The sequence below is a fragment of the Entamoeba invadens genome (assembly GCF_000330505.1).
Source record: "Entamoeba invadens IP1 unplaced genomic scaffold scaff_1105074725163, whole genome shotgun sequence".
Classification (NCBI taxonomy): domain Eukaryota; phylum Evosea; order Mastigamoebida; family Endamoebidae; genus Entamoeba; species Entamoeba invadens.
In genome coordinates this window covers 7,047-27,760 of record NW_004443556.1, presented here as the reverse complement: position 1 = coordinate 27,760, position 20,714 = coordinate 7,047, and the positions used below count along the sequence as shown (strand labels likewise).

At 29.8% G+C, this 20,714-nt stretch overlaps 5 protein-coding genes across 5 annotated transcripts; 4 read left to right on the top strand and 1 right to left on the bottom strand.

Moving 5' to 3' along the window:
• Positions 1–75: 75 nt before the first annotated feature.
• On the top strand, positions 76–1,280 carry EIN_117320 (zinc homeostasis factor, putative; the record flags this gene model as incomplete). Its single annotated transcript, XM_004258931.1, has 2 exons — positions 76–691; positions 790–1,280. 2 exons carry the CDS (start codon positions 76–78, stop codon positions 1,278–1,280), a joined length of 1,107 nt encoding a protein of 368 aa, XP_004258979.1.
• A 703-nt stretch (positions 1,281–1,983) lies between these two features.
• On the top strand, positions 1,984–3,120 carry EIN_117310 (actin, putative; the record flags this gene model as incomplete). Its single annotated transcript, XM_004258930.1, has 1 exon — positions 1,984–3,120. The coding sequence occupies one exon, from the start codon at positions 1,984–1,986 to the stop codon at positions 3,118–3,120; it is 1,137 nt and encodes a 378-aa protein (XP_004258978.1).
• A 2,237-nt stretch (positions 3,121–5,357) lies between these two features.
• EIN_117300 (centromeric protein E, putative) lies at positions 5,358–12,566 on the top strand (the record flags this gene model as incomplete). Its single annotated transcript, XM_004258929.1, has 1 exon — positions 5,358–12,566. The coding sequence occupies one exon, from the start codon at positions 5,358–5,360 to the stop codon at positions 12,564–12,566; it is 7,209 nt and encodes a 2,402-aa protein (XP_004258977.1).
• A 321-nt stretch (positions 12,567–12,887) lies between these two features.
• EIN_117290 (cadmium metallothionein precursor, putative) lies at positions 12,888–13,199 on the top strand (the record flags this gene model as incomplete). The annotated part of the gene is made up of 1 exon (XM_004258928.1): positions 12,888–13,199. The coding sequence occupies one exon, from the start codon at positions 12,888–12,890 to the stop codon at positions 13,197–13,199; it is 312 nt and encodes a 103-aa protein (XP_004258976.1).
• Positions 13,200–13,772: 573 nt separating this feature from the next.
• EIN_117280 (hypothetical protein) lies at positions 13,773–14,345 on the bottom strand (the record flags this gene model as incomplete). The annotated part of the gene is made up of 1 exon (XM_004258927.1): positions 13,773–14,345. One exon carries the CDS (start codon positions 14,343–14,345, stop codon positions 13,773–13,775), a length of 573 nt encoding a protein of 190 aa, XP_004258975.1.
• Between the last annotated feature and the right edge of the window lie 6,369 nt (positions 14,346–20,714).

Here is a 20,714-nt window from a genome sequence, read left to right as displayed (position 1 = left end):
GAAGAATATGATAATCATATCATCCTTGGCAGTACAAACAACACAATATGGTACAAAGATAAAAATTTCCATAAAATGAGTGGTCTTCTTACTATCATTTTAATCTTCTTTATTTGTGAGTTGGTGACGGGCATTGTCATACATTCCCTTGCTTTGTTGGCAGATGCATTCCACATGTTAAGTGATTTAACGTCACAAATCATCGGACTCATTGCCATATTGTTATCTAAAAAGAAAGCATCCCCAAATTACTCTTATGGATACTTTAGAGCTGAAATACTTGGCGCACTCACAAATGGCATATTCTTGTTGTCTGTTGGCTTATTCATATTTCTAGAAGCCGTAGAACGGTTCATACAAATTCAGGTCATCACAAGTCCTGTTGTCATGTTAGTAGTCGCTATTTTGGGACTTCTGGTGAATGTCGGAGCAATGTTTCTATTCCACGACCACGACCATCACCACGTTGGACATTCCCATGATCACGTGCATGGGTTGCTTAATGTGTTTAAAAAGAAAGACAACAAACAATTTGAAGTGTTTCAGAACAAAGAAATGGACGAAGAAAACACTGAAGGCGATTCACAAGTGTTCGACGAAAACGTATTAAAAACACAACAAACCGAAGAACATCCAGAAACCCCAGAAATTGACGTGAACAACACAAAAAGTGAACTCATCAAAGGAAATCGTTTGTTTTCTATTAAATTAGTAAATAAATATATTATATTTATTTATTTATATAATGAGTGTTATATATAATTATAATATTATAATTATAACAACTAGAATTACAAAATGCTGAATCCAAAGAAAATGGTGTTGACATTGAAAATCAACATCACCACAAAAATTTAAATATCAGAGGAGTTTTTCTGCATGTGATGTGCGACGCACTTGGAAGTTTCGTGGCCGTAATAGTTGCACTTGGGGTGTTGCTTATTGATGGAGATTGGAAATATTACTTGGACCCATCACTCTCACTTGTTGTTGCTTGTGTTGTGATGACATCGGGAATGCCGTTAGTCAAATCGTGCGTCAAAATTTTGATGCAAAGCGCCCCACACGACTTTTCGATTGAAAAAATCCAAAACAAAATTGTATCAATCAAAGGAATTGCACAAATACAGGAAGTCCACGTTTGGCAACTTGCAAATGACAACGAAGTTGCAACGGTAAACATTGAAATTAAAAAGGAAAACAAAGATAATGTGTTTGAAATTGTTCAAAACGTTAAACGCCACCACATGAATTATGTCACCGTCCAGCCTGAAATTTAAAGTAAATGAATTTATGGTGTTTTATTTAGGAACAGCTTTTTTCACCGATTTTATACAAATTAAATGTTTGCCACAATTCGAAAGAAGTTGGAACTAGCTATTGGTTGTACACCCATTTCATACACTTTCCTTGTCCATATTATGTCGAAATTGACGTGGTTAAATCACGTAAAAAAATAATAAAGTTTGGTTGAATGATTTACTTTTTCATATTTTACATAAATCAATTCGTTTTTTAATCCAATTGATTATTGAAAATTAATTACAATTGAGAGATATCTTTCAAATTTCATTTTACTACACTTTCTAATTTATTTGTCAATTTCATGATAATTTAATTATTTAAATGTTTATACCAAAAATATATATGGATTAAAGTGATTTATTATATTTAAAAATTAAAAATAAATTAAAGTATAGCAAGAGTGGCCGAGTGGTCCAAGGCGCTCGTTTCAGGTACGAGTCTTTTCGAAGGCGTGGGTTCGAACCCCACCTCTTGCATTTTATACACTTTTGCTCTATATTATTTTTTAACAATTTTTAATTGATTTAAAATTAGAATGTTTATTTGGAATATGAAAAGTAAAACAAATAAAAACTCCAAAGAGTGAGGCGAACTGAAAGAACTGCCTAACGATATCTTCAACCAAAAACTTTAACCAATTGATATATAAGCAACAACTTGAAAGAAGAAGACATTCAAATGGGAGAAGAAGGAGCTGAAGTACAAGCACTTGTTGTAGATAATGGATCCGGTATGTGCAAGGCCGGTTTTGCTGGTGATGACGCACCACGAGCTGTCTTCCCATCAATTGTTGGCAGACCAAAACAGGTCTCAGTCATGGCTGGTATGGGCAACAAGGACACCTATGTCGGAGATGAAGCACAATCAAAGAGAGGTATTTTGACTTTGAAGTACCCAATTGAGCACGGCATTGTCAACAACTGGGACGACATGGAGAAGATCTGGCACCACACTTTCTACAACGAGCTCAGAATTGCACCAGAAGAGCACCCAGTCCTCTTGACTGAAGCCCCAATGAACCCAAAGGCTAACAGAGAAAAGATGACACAAATCATGTTCGAGACTTTCAACGTCCCAGCCATGTACGTTGGAATTCAGGCTGTCCTTTCATTGTACGCCTCTGGTAGAACAACTGGTATTGTCATGGATTCTGGTGACGGTGTCTCTCACTGCGTCCCAATTTATGAAGGATTCTCACTCCCACACGCCATTCTCAGAATTGATCTTGCTGGTCGTGATCTCACCGACTACCTCATGAAAATCTTGACTGAAAGAGGATATTCATTCACCACAACTGCTGAAAGAGAAATTGTCAGAGACATCAAGGAGAAGCTCTGTTACGTTGCTCTTGACTTCAACGAAGAAATGCAAAAGGCTGCCTCATCATCAGAACTCGAGAAGTCATACGAACTTCCAGATGGTCAAGTCATCACCATCGGCAACGAAAGATTCAGATGCCCAGAAGCACTCTTCCAGCCATCATTCCTTGGTATGGAAGCATCAGGCATTCACGAGACTACTTACAACTCAATCATGAAGTGCGATGTCGATATCAGAAAGGACTTGTACGGAAACATCGTCTTGTCTGGTGGAACATCTATGTACCCAGGCATCAACGACAGACTTGAGAAGGAGATGGTTGCTCTTGCGCCACCAACAATGAAGATCAAGGTCATTGCACCACCAGAGAGAAAGTACTCTGTCTGGATTGGAGGCTCAATTCTTGCCTCGTTGTCCACTTTCCAGAACATGTGGATCACCAAGGAAGAGTACGACGAGTCTGGCCCAGCCATCGTCCACAGAAAGTGCTTCTAAAACTTTTTGTTTTTAATTTTGTTTTTTGAATTTTAAACACAATATAAAGCATTCTAAAAATTTTTAAGTCGTCAACATTAAGATTCTGATAAATAAATAAATTCACAAACAATTGTTTTAAAAATCAATAATTCAGAAATAGTTTTAAACAGTTATTATATATTTTGTACAGATTTATAATTTCTAATAATTATCATAAAAAAATAACGTTTGTAATGGAACGAATGTTATTAACTTACTTTATTTAATTGAAATATATATATCAATTGATATATATATAAATTTAAACAATTTATATTTGTTATTATAATAATTATTTTCATTTGTTATCATGTTAAGGATATTTAGTCTATTAAGTATTTATTAGTCATTCATTTACCGTTTTTTGAATAAATTTATGGTTTTATTTAACAATATCAATTTTATATAATCACACCTTTTCATTAGTCACCATTATCAAAAAATATTATAAAATAACATGTTTTATAAATTATTTATAAAAATGCCTATGATATATAACTTGTAAAATTACAAATTATTTTGACAACAATTATTTTTGTGTTATTTTATCAATAAAAAACAAAAAACCAAAAACTTGTTGATAGTTAAAAACGCACAATTTAAATTAATTATTTTTAAATAAATGGCATAACAACATATTATATTTTTGTGTTTTGGTATTTTTTGATTTGAAGTATTTATTTAAAAATTATGGTGTATATTTATTAATGTTCTTCAAACCACAATGAGGTTTATGTGTTCAACAAACAAACAGATAACAAACCTTTTTAATTATTTGGTATTATTTTGATAAAAAAATCAAATTTTATTTTTTAAAATTGGAATAGGTATAATACTTTTTTACTTTTTTTGAATTCAATTAAATTTATTTTTTTATTTATCTATTGTTTTTTTTAAAAAAATGTTTGTTTAATTCATATGTAAAATAGTCTTACATCTATAGTCTTGTTATTATATGTTATTATTAATATGAGATGTTCAGATTAAAAAGAAAGTATCTTGTACAATATGTTCAATCATTTTAAAACAATTTGAGTCACAAATCGTTGTTATTATTATTATACTAAAATATAATTATTTACTACAGGGAGGATAAAAAACCGCTTCCATCTTTTTAACCGCTTCCAATCGATTTAATAGTTATAACTAATAACATTATGATAAAAAGTATAATACAAATTACCACCTAGGACAGAAAAAGTCTCTACGAGGCATATTCAATATTCATGGTAAATAGTACTATACATTTTATTATATTAATATTATTAAAATCTATAAAATCAAGTGGAAGCGGTTAAAAAGATGGAAGCGGTTTTTAGCCCCCCTGTACAAGACAAAATTAATCAATCATAATCGGTTTATTACTACCAAATCACAATTTTTAGTGTGATTGTTGTAATTATTTAATTATTTAATAGTTTTATACACAATGAGCTTTTTTATTTAAATAGGCATTGCATTAATACTTGTTTTGTGAATACAGTAAAACTTCTCATTAAGAAAACCTCCCATTAAGAGAATCCTCTTATTAAGAGACGTTTTAACCAATCAAAATTAAAAACACTTATTGGGGGGGAAAAATAAAAATTTCATAACCACTATTGGGGGTTTTATTTTCCCGTTCAATCTACTAATGAAAGGTTTTACTGTATTCCTTATTTTAATTATCACCGAAATATTGTTTTAATAAAAAACGACAATGTTTTTTACAACTTGTTTTTTTATATACAATAATTTAACAAGGTATGAGGTCATGATATAAATAGATATATAAATTATTATTGTTATAGTTTCAAATAATTATTTAAACTAATATTTTTTAGAATAGTATATGCTATATATTTATAGAATAAATAATTTTTAATAAATAAAAAATATTATAAGAAATATATAAAATCTTTAACAAGATTATTTAAATACTTATAAAAGTATGTCAAAAAGTTTACACTATTGTATAAAAACAATAAAAATTGAAAAAATTTAATATAACAACGAAATAATATGTAATTTTTGTACTTAAATTATAATTTAATATGATATTCTAATATGTTGGTAATAAGATATAGTTAAATATTTTTAAAATTTACTATATCGATTTGGGTGAAATTGTTTTTTTAAAAATAACTTTTAAAAAGTGATAAACGAAAAATTAAAAAAATAATAGAAAATCTATTTTGAGATATTTAAATGTTTTTGCACTTCAATTATCATTAAAAATGGCGAATATTGTACTTGACAAATACAGACTTGTGAATACACAAGACCCAGAACGTGCTTTCACGTGTTTGAAAACTGCCAATCAAACTTTTGAACAGAAAAGGGCTGACATCCAAAGTGCTGGTAAAGAAGCAGATGTTGAAAAAGTGAAAGAAGACGCAACAGCATTATATCACACCATTTGCGTGAAAAAAGCTGTTCAAGTATTGAAGGGTGGAAGTCCTAAATACAAAACACTTAAAGATGCTATGGCGGCAAACAACTGGAGAAATTACCAGTGTTACATTGGTATGGTCAAGAATGATTTCACAAAAGAGTTGGTCAGAGAAGAAAATGTCACTGTTGTTTCTTTAATAGATGAAATTATTAAAGATAGTCCAGACCTCGAAGAGTTCATCAAATTTTACACTGAAACCAATCACGAAGAAGTTATAGAAAACTTGAAGAAAGAAGAAGCATTCAATAACGAAGAAAAGAAACAAATAAATTTACTCAACCAAATGAAAAACATCTATTCATATGACGGTTTCGCAAAACAACTTGAAACATTTAAAACAAAGTGTGAAGAAATGAAAGAAGAATATGAGAAGAGAAATATTTCTCATGATGAAGATATCAAAAACGCTGAAATCAAATTGAGGCAATTTGCAGTCGAAAGTGTGTTTAAGGCTCAATTTGCGTCTTTAAAATCAAAACTCGAAAATTACAAGAGAAGTATTAACATCAAAAATGCTAATCTCGAAAACATGAAGAAAATGGTCGAAACAAATATCAATTTGGTTAATATCAGATCATTACCGGAGTCTTCGTTTATAGGTATGAAAGACGAACTTTTACAACTCAAACCCGAGGCTCAGATTATTTTTGATATGTATGATGAAATGATGGGCGGAAGCACTCCTATTATTCAAGAAGTAAAGAAAGTGGAACAAAAAGTCCAAACACCAGCTACCACCCAAAAAGTTGTTCCAAAAGTCGAGCCACCAAAAGTAAAACAAACTGTAACTCCAAAAATTGAGCCACAGAAAACAACTCCACAAAGTGTTCCAAAAGATGAAGCACCAAAAGTGAGTGAAGAATTCGACACAAAAAGAATTGCTAAGGACTTTGTTGCTCAACTTGAGAAAAGTCGGTTTGTTGACGAGTCAAAGAATCTTGAGAAATTCAAAGTTGCAAGAAATTTAAATATGTTTGTTTCGACTTATTTCAAAGTCGAAAGAATGTTACTTGGATTTACTATAGCTGAACCAAACTTTTGTGCACTTGAACTCAAAAGTGAGATAACTGACATCAAACCAGCTTTCTCTGAGTATTTTGAATACTTTGAAAACATGAGTATTGTCGATGAAATAAACGAAATACAAAGTTATTCAGAAGCAAAAGCAACTGAAGATGTTTTGAAAAAGAGTAAAGACCAAGTCTTGATGTCAAGAGACTTTTTGACTGCAATGGAAAAGGTCAAATTGTTCAATCAAGAGATTTTGAAGGACAATGGCAAAATGTCCAAATTCAACATGACTGTGAAAACAGAGGAAATTGAAACGAAGTTGAAAAATCTGTTTTTGGATGAATTTGTTCAACAAATAACAGGAAGTTATTTCACAAATTTCACAAATGCTTTGAAAAAGGGGGACAATTCAGAGGTGCTAAAAATCAGTGGAGATGTCGATGAAATTTTCAACAAACGACGTGTTGATGGATATGAAGAGAATGCGTTGATGCTGAGAGATGAAATTGAAAATTACAAAAAGGAGACAAAAACAACATTCAGAAATTTTGATGAAATCAAAACGAAATCAAGGGAAGTGCTTGGATACTGTGGGATGCCAAAGACTGAAATCCACGATGACAATTATAATTTGGGGCTTTACAAAAAGGAATTTGATTTTTCAAAATATGTTGAAAAGCAAATAGAAAGCAGCGACACAACAGAGAAAATCAAACCAAACTTTGTTTATCGAAATACACAAAAGAAGTTCGTTGAGAAGTCCAAGTTAAAAGATTACATAAAAATTGTTCAAATTTGTGACAAATTGTGGAATTTATCGGGAAATGCTGTAACGTTTAATCAAAACTTGAATATTTTAAAAGAGAGTTTTGTAAGCCAAAAAGAATATTTTGAAACAATTGATAGAGTAAAAGAAGTTGAATTTATGATCAAGCAAATGGACGACATTTTGGAGATTCAAATTGTGATGAAGATGTTTGACAAGATGAAAAACATTAAATCGTTAGCTACCAATTTGGAGACTTACACCAGAAATGGGCAATCACAATACATTGAAAAGATCAACACGGATATGAGAAATGCATTGAGCCAACAAGTTATATTGGAAAAAACACCAGAAGATTACAAAGAGACAATTCTGAAGTATTCGTCATGTTGGGAGCTGTTATTTAACACAAAGAGCGACGACGAAATCCAACAACTCAAAGAAAACATCGAAGATACAAAAGCTATTGAAAAGATCAAAAGCACTGTCAAAAACACGATGCAACGATTGAAAGGGAATTTCAGTATCGACATCATCAAAGATGGAATTGCCAAACTCGACGAAACAACAGAAAACGAGAATGAATTATTACAGAAATTTGACTTGAATTTTGAGAGTGAGAAGAAAACACTTGAACAGTCTATAACTGGTGTTACAATAAGAAATTGCCAAAAAACACTCATTGATGAAATTAGGAAATATTTCTTAAAGTTACAACCAAAGAACACAAAGGATTCGTATATCCCAAGCATCACCATCAATTACATCAAAGAACTTTTGATGCAAAATTTGACGTTTTCTGAAAGTCCAAATGAAAACGACACAAAAATACTTGCTGCTGCAAAAGCCATGGGTGACGTCTTTTGTACTGAGATTTCTGGAGTTCCAAGTGCGATAGCCAACAGCTATGAGAAAATAGTCACTCAGAACGCACAGCTGTATTTACTTTTCGAGTTTGTAGAGTTGTACAGAAGTTCAAAAAGAATTGTAATAAATGGTACTTCGATAACAAACAACGAGAATGACACACCAAACACATTTGATGAAATACTTGATTCGTTGTATTCAAAAGAAATGTTCATTTACATCACTGAAAGCGAGAGCGGCGTTCTTTCATATATCAAACTGAACGAAATGAAAAGAATTTTGGAGAACAACACAGACGTTTTGAAGCAGAAGGGCGTCTTCTCTCAACTTGAACAAATGGTTGCAACGTGTGAACAAAAAGTGAAGAAGAATATATCCAAAGTACTCTGTGAGTGGTATCTGATGTTTGTGGGACAGCCAATCAAACAAGCAGAAGCAGCCAAAATTGCATTCAATTCGTCCAAATTCACAGAAAAACTGAATGAAGCCAAAGAGAATATGAATGGGCAAGTGAATGGAGTCGGTGGTCTGTACTTTATTGATTATTTGGATGAAATGAAAAACACCAATAGTAGCGTGTATGAAATAGCTCAATTGTATGATGACAACACTGAAAATGAAAGTAACAACTCTCAATTAGTCAAAAGCAAAGAAAAGGTATGTGTTTATAACAAAAAATATTTATCTAACTGTGAAAATGCCAATAAGGTCTTAAAAACCAATCCGGTGATATCAAGAGAATTTTACTTGTTAGCTCAAAAGATATACACTCAATACAAAAAGCTGTTTGATGAAGCCGAATATTTTTATGAAAGCGATTTAATGGAACTGGACAAAACAACAGAAGAAGAATGTTTCAATTTGGTTTTATGTCGAATGAAAGATGTCAAGAAAAAAGTATCAGAGATTGAAAAAGAAATATCTTCAACGTTTGAAGGTGAACTCATCAAAAATCATTTTAAAAATGCAACAGAGTTATTATCACAAATTGAAAGTGATAAATATTATCCATTCAGTTGCATCAATTTGAAAGAAAGACTTGAAAAAGTCGATGCAACGTTTGTCCACACGTTTGAATTTATAGAAACGACACAACCAAATATTAACTCGATTTGTGACAAAATTGACGCTTACAATTTGGAATGTAAAACAAAGAAAGAAATGTTGAACAAAGTGAACAAAGATTATTTATCATATCTTAATATTATTCGAAAAAACAACCATACAAATCCGGTGAAAGCAAGAGAATATTACTTGTTAGCTCAAAAGATATACATTCAAAACAAAAAGCTGTTTGATGAAGCCGAATATTTTTACGAAAATGATTTGATGGAACTGGACAGAACAATAGAAGAAGAATGTTTTAATCTTATTATTGCAAGAATGAAAAGTGTGAGCAAACGAAAAGCCAAAATGGTCAAAAACATAGCTAATAATATCGATGGCAATAAGTTGAAAAATGATTTTCAAAATGTTATAGAAACACTTGCATCAATAGAGAATGAAACGTATTATCCATTCAGTTGCAACGCTTTGAGGGACAGACTTGTGCAAACAAATCCAAAAAATGAAGAAGTTTTTAATTTCGTTGAAACAACACAACCACAACTCGACGCTATTTGTGAAAAAATTAACACTATTAATTTACAAAAGAAAATTGAAAATGATCGACTTGAGAAAGAAAAAAAAGAAAAGGAAGAAGCTGAAGAAGCCGAAAGACAGTTAATGGCAAAGAAAATTTTTGAATATAACAATGAAGGGTATTATTTGGAAAACTTGGCCAATTTCCTTGAAAGAGAATTTTCACATGAAAGTCCTTCGTTCATTCATCCATACTCGAAAATAGCAGTTATAGTGAAACAAGCATATCTCTTCACTAAAACGTTTGTATCAGTTGACAACAAAGACATTCTGCGTATAAAAAGTCTTTATGAGAACATCAACAAAATAACTCTTGAAAACAAATTCAGTTTCGATGAAATCATTTTGTTGTTGGGAGCCGAAAGTGCGACGTATTATTCCGAACATCGATATAAGCATAATCACCCCAAATTTGACGCTGTAGTCCATAAGACTAAATTTGAGAAAATTATTAAATTGCTTGAAAACAACAAACGAGACACAAAGGAATTGAAGAAGAAATTTATGTTGGCAAGAAGCAAAGACAAAAAGCCTGAAGAAATTGAAAAGGAAAACGCACTTTTGGATTACAGAGAAATTAATTTCCAAAGTCATTTTAAAAATTATTTCACAGAAGACAACGAAGATGAAAATCCAGAAATGGTCACTTTGATGAAAAAGTACTTCAACTTCTGCTACAATGGAAATTACACATTCACTGATAAAAACATTGAAATTGTTAATCATCTGAAAAAGGACTTTTTAGAAAAGTTGGAGACCGTCTTTGGCTTACAAGAGGAGGGTTACTACGATGAAGCCAAAAACTCACTGAAAGATGCGTTGATCGCAAAGATCAATTTGGTCGAATTTTTGGATTTTGAAAACATAACAAGTCAACGAGAAAAGTTGTGGAGAACCTGCCAATTTGTGATTAAGATGGAGAAGATCTTATACTCGCTTGGAGTTGCGTTTGAGTTCTTTGACTTGAAATACAGTGACCTCCCAAAAGTTCTGCAAGATGAAATCAAACTGTACAATTCAGTGATGTTGATCAAGGCGTGCAGTGTAGTTCAATATGTCAGATTTATGAATACTCTTGACAACGTCCATCAAGTGTATTTGAATTACAACAACAACTTGGTACTCAAATTGCAATCAGTCATACGAACATTGGCAACTCAAGATTACGATATTACACGCGATCCAATAGTCACTGAATATGTCAGACAGTCAATGACTGAAACTGTTGTGGATAAGAACAACTTAGTGTTGTATGAAAGTGAGTCAAAGTACACTGAAAACATGTTGAATATGTACAAGCCGATATTATCAGATGGAGTCTCTCTAACATCGTCGAAAAACAAATTGTTCACGTTGAATGCCGTCTCACAATTTTTGCTCTCCAATTACGCGTTCTTTGATGAGGTCACCGAATTTAGTCGCAATGTAAATGCTACACTATTGAACAAAGAGAACTTCGGCTTCATTCCAAACATTTTCAATTTAATCACATCAACTGTTGCAATCGTTAACAGAACACCACAAAGCGATGATATCTGGATCAAATGTCCTCGTTACCGATGGGATTATGAATCACACTTCACAGAAGAAATTAAAAGTATATGGACAATGGAAGTCAAAATGGCATACAACTACAGAGTTTTACTTATTAACACAAACTATTCAATAGTCAATTATTTGCTATGCAAAAATTGGAGTAGTCAATATGAGTACAACATCTTAATGATTAACACAATAACAGACTTGGACTCAAAACCAAATTTTGATTTTAAAACGAATGAAAATGAATGTTACAGAACACATATGAGATGGATTGTTAACAACTTTGGTATAACAGAAAGTAAACGAAATTATGAAATTCAAATGAAAAGTTGTGTGAATGCAATTTCTGGTATTATTTCATTTGCTGGATACCAACTTGACAGACCAAAAGTATTCCCATCACTCAACTATTTTGGAGCATCCGTTCCTATATGCAAATACACTGAGCATCTCACTGCTAGTGAAATTGAGACGAAAATTGATTCGACGATGTTTGTTGAGACGTTCAGAGTGTATTTCGAGAGGATGAAAGAGCAAGAGCGATATTATAAGCAAAACAGTATCATGTCTAATGCTATTTTTGAGTTCTTAAGAGATCGGATAGGACAAAATTTCAAAGAAATTTGTGTAACAAATATTGAAGGGTTATCAAATGATTTTATGAAAGAAAGATATGACCAATTTGTTGGGATATATGCAGATTGTGTCACATTAAATAACGATGACGAGTCGTTTGTAGTCAATAAAACGGCAAATGGATTTGAAGTGAAGGCGAAACTTGGTGAAAATGCTATTGGAAATCGGTTGACGTTTAATTACGTCTTTAATAAAAAGTATGATAAAATGGGACTTTCTTTCGACCACGGAAAATGTGTGAAGAATGAGAACAATGTGTTTGTGTGGACTTATAAAGATTATAAAGCATTTGATCATACCGAAGAACTGAATTATCAATTCGACCAGAAGGACATTAACCTCCCAAAAGACTTAATTGTCATGATATCTTATATTGGTAAGATGGAATTGTACTACGACTTAATCAATAAAAAAGTTGAAGAAGACATTAAGCACGAAAGAATGGTAAATGAACACAATAGAATACAAGAAATGGAGAGATTGGAAAGAGAAAGAATTTTATGGCAACATGGAATTACTTTCTTTTAAGAATTTTTAACTATTTTTTCTTATTTTATTTGTGTTTTATTAAAACTCTAAAATGGTATAATAATCATTTAATTATAGTAAATAATTAAACAATTTGTATATAGATAATCAAACTATTATTTTATTAATAATAAAGTAATAAATTATATTATTATTATAATTATAATTATTTATATTATAATTATTAACGACAAACCACCAATCAAAACAAAACTAAATTGACCATTCACGTGGATGGACCACAAAAGTCCAAGTGATTGGCCATTTTGATTTTGTAAGCCAGTGATGGGTATATAAAGCACACTGAATTGCAACATGACAATGAGTTGTGGGTGTGAGAAAAAGTGCAAATGTGAAGGCAGTGAAGCGATCACTTGTGGGTGCTGCTGCCAAGATGGGAAGTGCTGCTGTGACTTCAAATGCAAATGTGGTGCTGAAGGGAAGTGTGAGTGCTGCTGTTGCTGCAAAGAGGGAAAGTGCCAATGCAAGACATTTGCAACTGGGATGACCATCACCTGTGAGTGCTGCTGTGAGGGATGCAAATGCACATGTGAGTGCAAATGTGGAGAGAAGAAGGTGTGCCAATGCCAGAAAGAAGCATCAAGTGGGTGCTGTTGTAGAAAGACATGCTAAGTCACTCTTTTCATGTCTTTATTTGTTTGAAGTGTTGTTTGTATAATTGTGAAATGAAAATACAAATTTTAATAAAATGTGAAACCAAAGTAATGTATTGTGTATTTACATCTTTGTTTGCATGTATTGTTTTAAGTATCGAAAATATGAACTTTTCTTGATAAAAAAGTGAAATGTTAAATTAATATGAATTGAAATATAAACTAAACTACTATAATCTTGATTATAAAAAGTTTTAATTATAACAGTAATTACATTTCAGACATTGACAAATCAATGATTAACGCAAATTTCGACATCGAAACCAGTTTTTATTTATTTTATAAATGTTACAAACATTGAAATAATTAAAAAAAAACAAAATTGATATTAATGTTGAAAATATATGTAAAATATATAGTTTTAACTCCCAGAATGAATTGTGAAAGTGTCTTTTTTAACTGTTATATTTGATTAGTTTGTAAACGTTAAATTATTTGAATTAAATAAATCAATAAATATATAGTTAGTTTTCTCTAAAAGTTGTTAAATAGTCAAACAAACAACAAAAATAATACAAACACAAAATACATACTAATTAGTAATTTCTCTGGATAAAAGTGTCATCACCACACCATTATTCAAAATAATCTCTTTTGTATCTTTCTTTTCGACTTCGCAGTAATTCCAAATTGTTTGTCCAAGTCTTTTTATCATCACTTTGTCCATAACAGACCCATCAGGAAGTATAATGAATACATTCCCACCAATCCCCTCCCGATTCTCTGTGTCATACATCACAACAAATCCATCTTCAAAAAGAATGTCTTCCAAAAGATGAATGCACTCCCGCTTCTTTTGACTTCTCACTTTTCGCAGAGCCCATTTTCCACTCGAATTCTTCTTGTTGTAACTGGACATCCGTTCTTGTGCTCGTTTGGCAAGAAAACTCTGAACATTGAACACAAAAGAATACTCGTCGTTGTCAAAAAACACTTTTTGAATGTCGATGAATTTGTTGGAGTATTTACTCGGCTTCTTGAGGTGTCCAACAACAACACGTCTATTCATTGATATGAAAGCAAGCAGAGAGCACTGAAGATATGATAGCTGTGTCCGCTCATTGATACATTTGATCTTCTCGCTAACATGTGATAATGTTTCCATTGTTTTTAAAGATGGATAATACACATTTATATATTTATTGATGAAGATAATAATACACAATAAACTACCCAATTGATATTCACCAAATAATATTTGACAATATTAAAATAAATCTGTAATAACCATTTAATAAAACAACTATTAATTTTAATATTTGATTTTGATTTTTATATTTTATTTTTTGTGTTGCTGGATAACACAGGAATTATAAAAATTGAATTTATGTACTGTCTGCATAAAAACAGTCCAAACTCCGGGAAACACACCAAATGTTTAATTAAGTTTAGAATCAATTTTTATTGTTATGTGTTTCACAGTACAATTTGTCGACTTTGGAGGGTTTATGTTCCAAATTGTTTTATATTTATAGGTTTTATTTTTGTTTTGAAAATTCGTTTCAAATGGAAAAACAAAATACATTTTTATGTTATTTTTTAATTTTTTATAACTATTCAAAATATAAATTATTTTAGTTACTTTATTGGTTAAATTCAAACAAATACTCTGAATAACAGAACAGTTTGTTTACAAAAATAAGACATTTTTATATTTATTTGAAACTAAATAAATTAAGTGTTTTGTCTGTTTGTTGGTGTGTTGTGCAATTAAACTTGTAAAATTCATGAGATCAATTCATTGTTTATGATTATTTTGGTTAAATACAATTAACAATGTATTAAATACAAATAATATTACAGTCATTTAATCTAGCATTATTAAAAACTTTCTCTCTGATTTTTTTTCAAAATGTGGTTAATTTAATCATAACAAATTTATAATCAATAGTTTATATATTTTCCAAATAATATTAAAAACATTATTTGGAATAATGTTTTAATTTGGAGCAAATAACCATTTTGTTAATAATATAAATAATTTATTTTTGGTTTATATTATAGAAATAATGGGAAAACTATCTCAGAATGCAGGCTTTTTCCATAAAGACATATGACTGGATGAGACCCATCCACTGGAAACATGTATCTATTTTTTCAATCCACTAGACAAACCACTTTTTAATGGATGGCAAAAATAAATTTCAATATAAATAGATTATTCATTTTTTATGTAAATAAAAATTTATTTTGCCGATTAATTTGTATTGATTTTTGTAAATTAAAAAAAAATAAAGAAAGGTTTAAATATTTAAATATTGAAATTTGTATATTAATAATACAATATTTTTTTATTTAAATAAAAAAATGTAAGAATTATAATAAACAAATTTTAATATGTTCTTAAAAAGTTAATTTTGTGGCTCTAATAACAAATAAAAAAGATCTATTTTACATATGAAACGTTTAAACATCACGCACAACGACGAAAATTTTGACTTTTTAAAACAAAAATTAGAATTGTTTGATAAAAAAGTCAAAGAAATGGCAAAGAAACATTAAAAAACTAAATTGAAAAAATCGAGAAAAAAAATCAAATCGAAAAAATCGAAAAAAAAGAAGCCAAAAAAAGAAGTCAGAAAATACAACGAGAAAATACCAATTCCACTGGGTTTAGAGTTTAAAAACGACGTTCAAGATGTTCCAAAATTCACTCTACCATTAACCTGTCGATTACCTTTTGAAGATAATCATATATTGAATGAAGAAGACGTTGAGTTAATTAAAATTAGTTCAAAAGAAAAAGTGACAAAAAAGACACCAGAAGAAATACTTAAAAGATTAACAATGGAAGAAGACTATTGTAAATTTGAAAAAATTGAAATTAAAATGGAAAACAAAGAAGAAAAAATAGAAATAAGAGATGTAATGGATGGTATAGTTAATGATAATGTCCAAATGAAAGCACAGAGTGGCTTGACATTTTCACAATTTGATGAACTTCACAATATAATCAGATCTTCAGAAGTTGAATTTGTTCCAAATTGTGATTCACTTTTAAATAAGTTTGTGGTTTACTCTGAACCAAAAATAGAACACAAAAAGGGTTGAATACAAGAAGTCTTTTATTTATTTTCTTGTTTATTCTAAGAACGGGGCTTAATTATATACTCACATTTGTTCTTCTTAAACTTGAACGGTTCTCTCCAAATAGAGAAGCCGCCCCCCAAATTGACACCAATAGCACCCAAGTAGAAATAGAAATATATGAAAAATAGAAACATCGTTATCATAATAGGATGTCGTCATATGTTAGTGGGTAAGTCCTTCGTTTTTTAGACTTTTTGAAAACAATATTTATAAAAATATGATATTAAATATTGCTTCAAATCCCAAAACCTTTGTATCATTTGCAGTTGGCCAAAATGCCAGTATTTTAAGATCATTTGAAGATGCTGCAAAAGTATTCGCTGCTGTTGATTCTAAAACAATAGTCACTAATGCCACAAGAGTATTGCATAAAACACAGGATAACAGGATTGTCAAAATAAAAAGTCCAGTGTTTTATTCTGTAAAAACAAATTCATCTGGTATGAAATTTGAAACTGTAGTTAATAGAAACGGTTTTGTGGTAATGACTACAGTGTGTGAAGCATCTATTTCAGATGTCAAGCTTTATGCTTGCAACCAAACATGTTTTGGTTTTGGAGATGGTTTAATATTAGGAGATAAAGGGTACACTTCAAAAGGTTTGACCAAAGTTATCGTACCATTGAAAAGAACAGAAGAGAAAAATGATGAAAAACGACACAATTTTAATTATTCCCACACCATAATGAGAAATATTGTCGAAAGGAGTTATGGAAGAATGTGTCAATTTTTGGAGGTTTTTTAGAATGCCGTATCAATTTGACAAAGATTTGTTTGAGCACTATCTTCGTTGTGCTTGCGCCATTTTAACTTTATGTTGACACATTACCCGATTACTGATGATTGTAATATTGAAAATACATATAATTTAACTAGTCTTTTTGATAAAAATATTGAAATTTATGAAAATGACCAAATGGAATTACTTGATGTTGATCCATTAGAATATGACAAACACAAATACGGTGATCACGGTGCATCTTTGAGTGATAATTTGTTTCATTTTATTTTTGAAAATGAAAACCAATGTTGTAAAATAGTTCAGAATGAAAAATATGGTGAATTGAAAGACAGCATTTGTTCAATAAATGAGACATTTGAATCAATTAAAGAAGAAATTAAAAACAACAAACAACCATTAATTGACAAAAAATCACTTGTGTATTTAATGAATGACGCAAAGAAAAGAATTGATGAATCAATAAAATTTATGTTTTTTGTAAAACAAATGTGTTCATCCAAATGTTTGTTTTTCGAAAGTGAAAAAATAGAAATTTCTACAATTAGTCAAAATATTGATGAGAGTAAAATAAATAGTGACTATTGTGAAGGAACACAAATGATTCCCAAAGATAGAGAGATTGTATTTTCAGATTCTGAACTCATCACAACACCAATTTTTAAATCCAAAATTAAAACAATTGATAAAGATCGTTTTGTGTGTGGTATGTTGAATTCGGATGATATTTTTTATGGAGCAGAGTGGATAATAAATAACACATCTTCAGAAGAGTGTTTTTTGTTCGATTGTTCTTTTACTTCTTCTTGTCGTCTCGTTAAAAAGATTAATTCAAAACAAATAAATGAACACATAAGAAAAAGTCATATATTGTTTTTTTCCTTCATTTGTAATCAACAAAGAAAAAGAAAATTACAATACGGTTGGTCATTGGTTTCTTATAATTGGAATTATTGACAATAACGAACTATCGTTATTCAAACTCGATAGTTTGAAGAATTATTCGATTTGTTGTAGTGATCAAATTAAACAACAAGTAGAAACAATCAAAAACTTCTTATGCCACATCGGAATAGTAATTGATAAAAATAAACCAATTAATGATATAAACGTGGCTCGACAAAAAGATGGGGCAAGTTGTGGTCGGTATGTTTTGTATTATATGTTTAAAACAATAGAATACCGTGGAATCGTACAAGAATTGCTTGAGCATGTAGAACAAAAAGATATTAATACCTTTGTGGAACGCATTTTAAATTAACATTTTTTTTATTTCTGTTGAATAAATTATTTGATATTCAATAAACAAAACAAGCTTTTTGGTATTTTTGAAAAAAGAAAAAAACAAATCTATTTTTATGAAATTTTTGTGTTCCATTTTCGCTATCCAGCGATTTTATGACATCAAGTCATACGTCTTAAGGCTAGTTAGAGAAACTGTAACGAATAAAAATGTATTTAAAATATCAAGTTTAGTTAAACAATATAATAAATTCCATCTCATTTCGAAAAACATGTCCCATGTTTTAAATGATGATAAAACCAGATTCTAATTAAAATTACATGTTAAGATATTCCGTTGGCCAAATAATTTTCAGAAGGACGTATTTTCCACCAATTACTTATTAAATTAAATGGAAAAAGGATGGAAAAAGTTCATCAAATAATACTCTAACCTTTAAATCTATTTTATAATAGTTTTTGAATAAGAGTTTTAAAACTATTTGCTTTACTTCTTTCAATTATTTGGTCTCTGACTTATTATGCCAACTGTACAACATCCTCAATTTAAACATTTTTACTAAACATCACCGAAAAGAATCGTTATTTATTTGTTAATTTGAATGTGATTAATTGTTCAACTTGATATGTTTAGTGTATAATTATTAAATAATTACACAATTATTTTTTTATTATTTATAATTTTAAAGTACAAATAAACAAATTAATACAAGTGTCGTACTAAGGTTTAGACCAAAATTATAATTTCGACAAATAATTAATAATTTTTATATTATTGTAAAAACTGAATATAAAAAGTTATATTTGGACCATTTTTAAAAAAATAAATAAAAAACTTGTTCATAATTTTTCAATTAGTATTTGAGTAACAAGAAAAAACCTTAGCTCCACATCTGCAAATTATATTTTTGATTGATGGAGCTGAAGCAATTTTTTACTTATATGAAAATGGGATAATACACAGAGACATAAAGCCAGACATTAATTGATATTTCATATAAAAAGTGATGTCGAGAGTAATGCAAAATTGACTGAATTTAAAATGAGTCGAAATATTATTATGCTGATGATCAATATAACATTAACTACATGCGTACAAAGCCAAAACATGTGGCGCCCGAAGATTGAAAAAATGAACACAACAAAAAACCATCAATTATATACTTTTTGTTATCACGACATATGAGTGTTTTGGGTGGTGTAATGCATACTTCAAAACACAATTCGGGTTTCCATGTAAGATCACAGAGTTTTTTACTGCTTGGAAAGGTCTTGAATGGCAAAATTAAATTTCAGTTGATAGATATAAACTCGTGGATTAATGTTGGAAACAAAAAGTAAGCGAAAGATTAGATAAGAATGAGGCAGTTGAACAATTAGTCAAGTTATTAAATAATTGTAATTAATTTGTTGTTTTGTTGTTTGTAATTAAATAAAAAAATATATACAATAAGTACGATATTTTAAATATTACTAATATATTATGTATAATTGTGATTTCTTCTTTAGAAAATATACATTGTTGGTTTTAAATAAAACTAATATTTGGTTTCTCAATTTAACGTTAATCAAGACCATCATTCCAAATATTTTTTTGATTAAGTTCAAGTAAAAAACTTCAGTCAACATATTTCTGTTTTTGAATCAACATCATCAATTTCAAATCACTCATTTACACAAGAAAGCGTGGTAATATAAGTCACAATTATTGTTTGAGCTACAACAAACATCTTTAACACAAAGTATCATTAGTTATTAAATACAAACGAATTAAATGGTATTGTTGATGTAATCTAAATAGGGTATTTCGTCGTCATTTATTATGTCAACAGACTTATCTAAAAATGTGCAATGTGTTTTTAATGTTTCAAAAACGATGTCATGAAACACATGTTATTGTTGATAAATTAAACCATATTACAATTTGAGATGTTTAATAATTTGATTTCAAATTTTAACGAATAGAATTAAACGATTTGATGTTGTGTTGATGATTTTTAACTATTTTTTGGTTATAGTTTTAAGAATTTAATTTTAATTAGAGATGGTAAAAGTACTCTGTGTGAAATAAGGTCTGTAACTTTTTTCTGTGTTTTCCCATATAAAATTTCAAATGTTCATTTGATATACAATTTAATCCAACACAAATTCAAATCAATCATTTCATTTAGATATGAATATCTTATTTTAGATTGTTGTTGTGATATAAAATTGTTTTTTTTCATAACAACTCTTACGTTCTCACATTTTTGAACGTTATACATTTTTATTAATTAATAACTTGACAATTATTGTGAATTTAAAATAGAATTGGTTGATTGCATCATCAGTAACATTTAAATAAAAACTGCTTTAATTTGAATTTGGTCATTTTTGTCATCAGATTTCTACACAACAACCTCA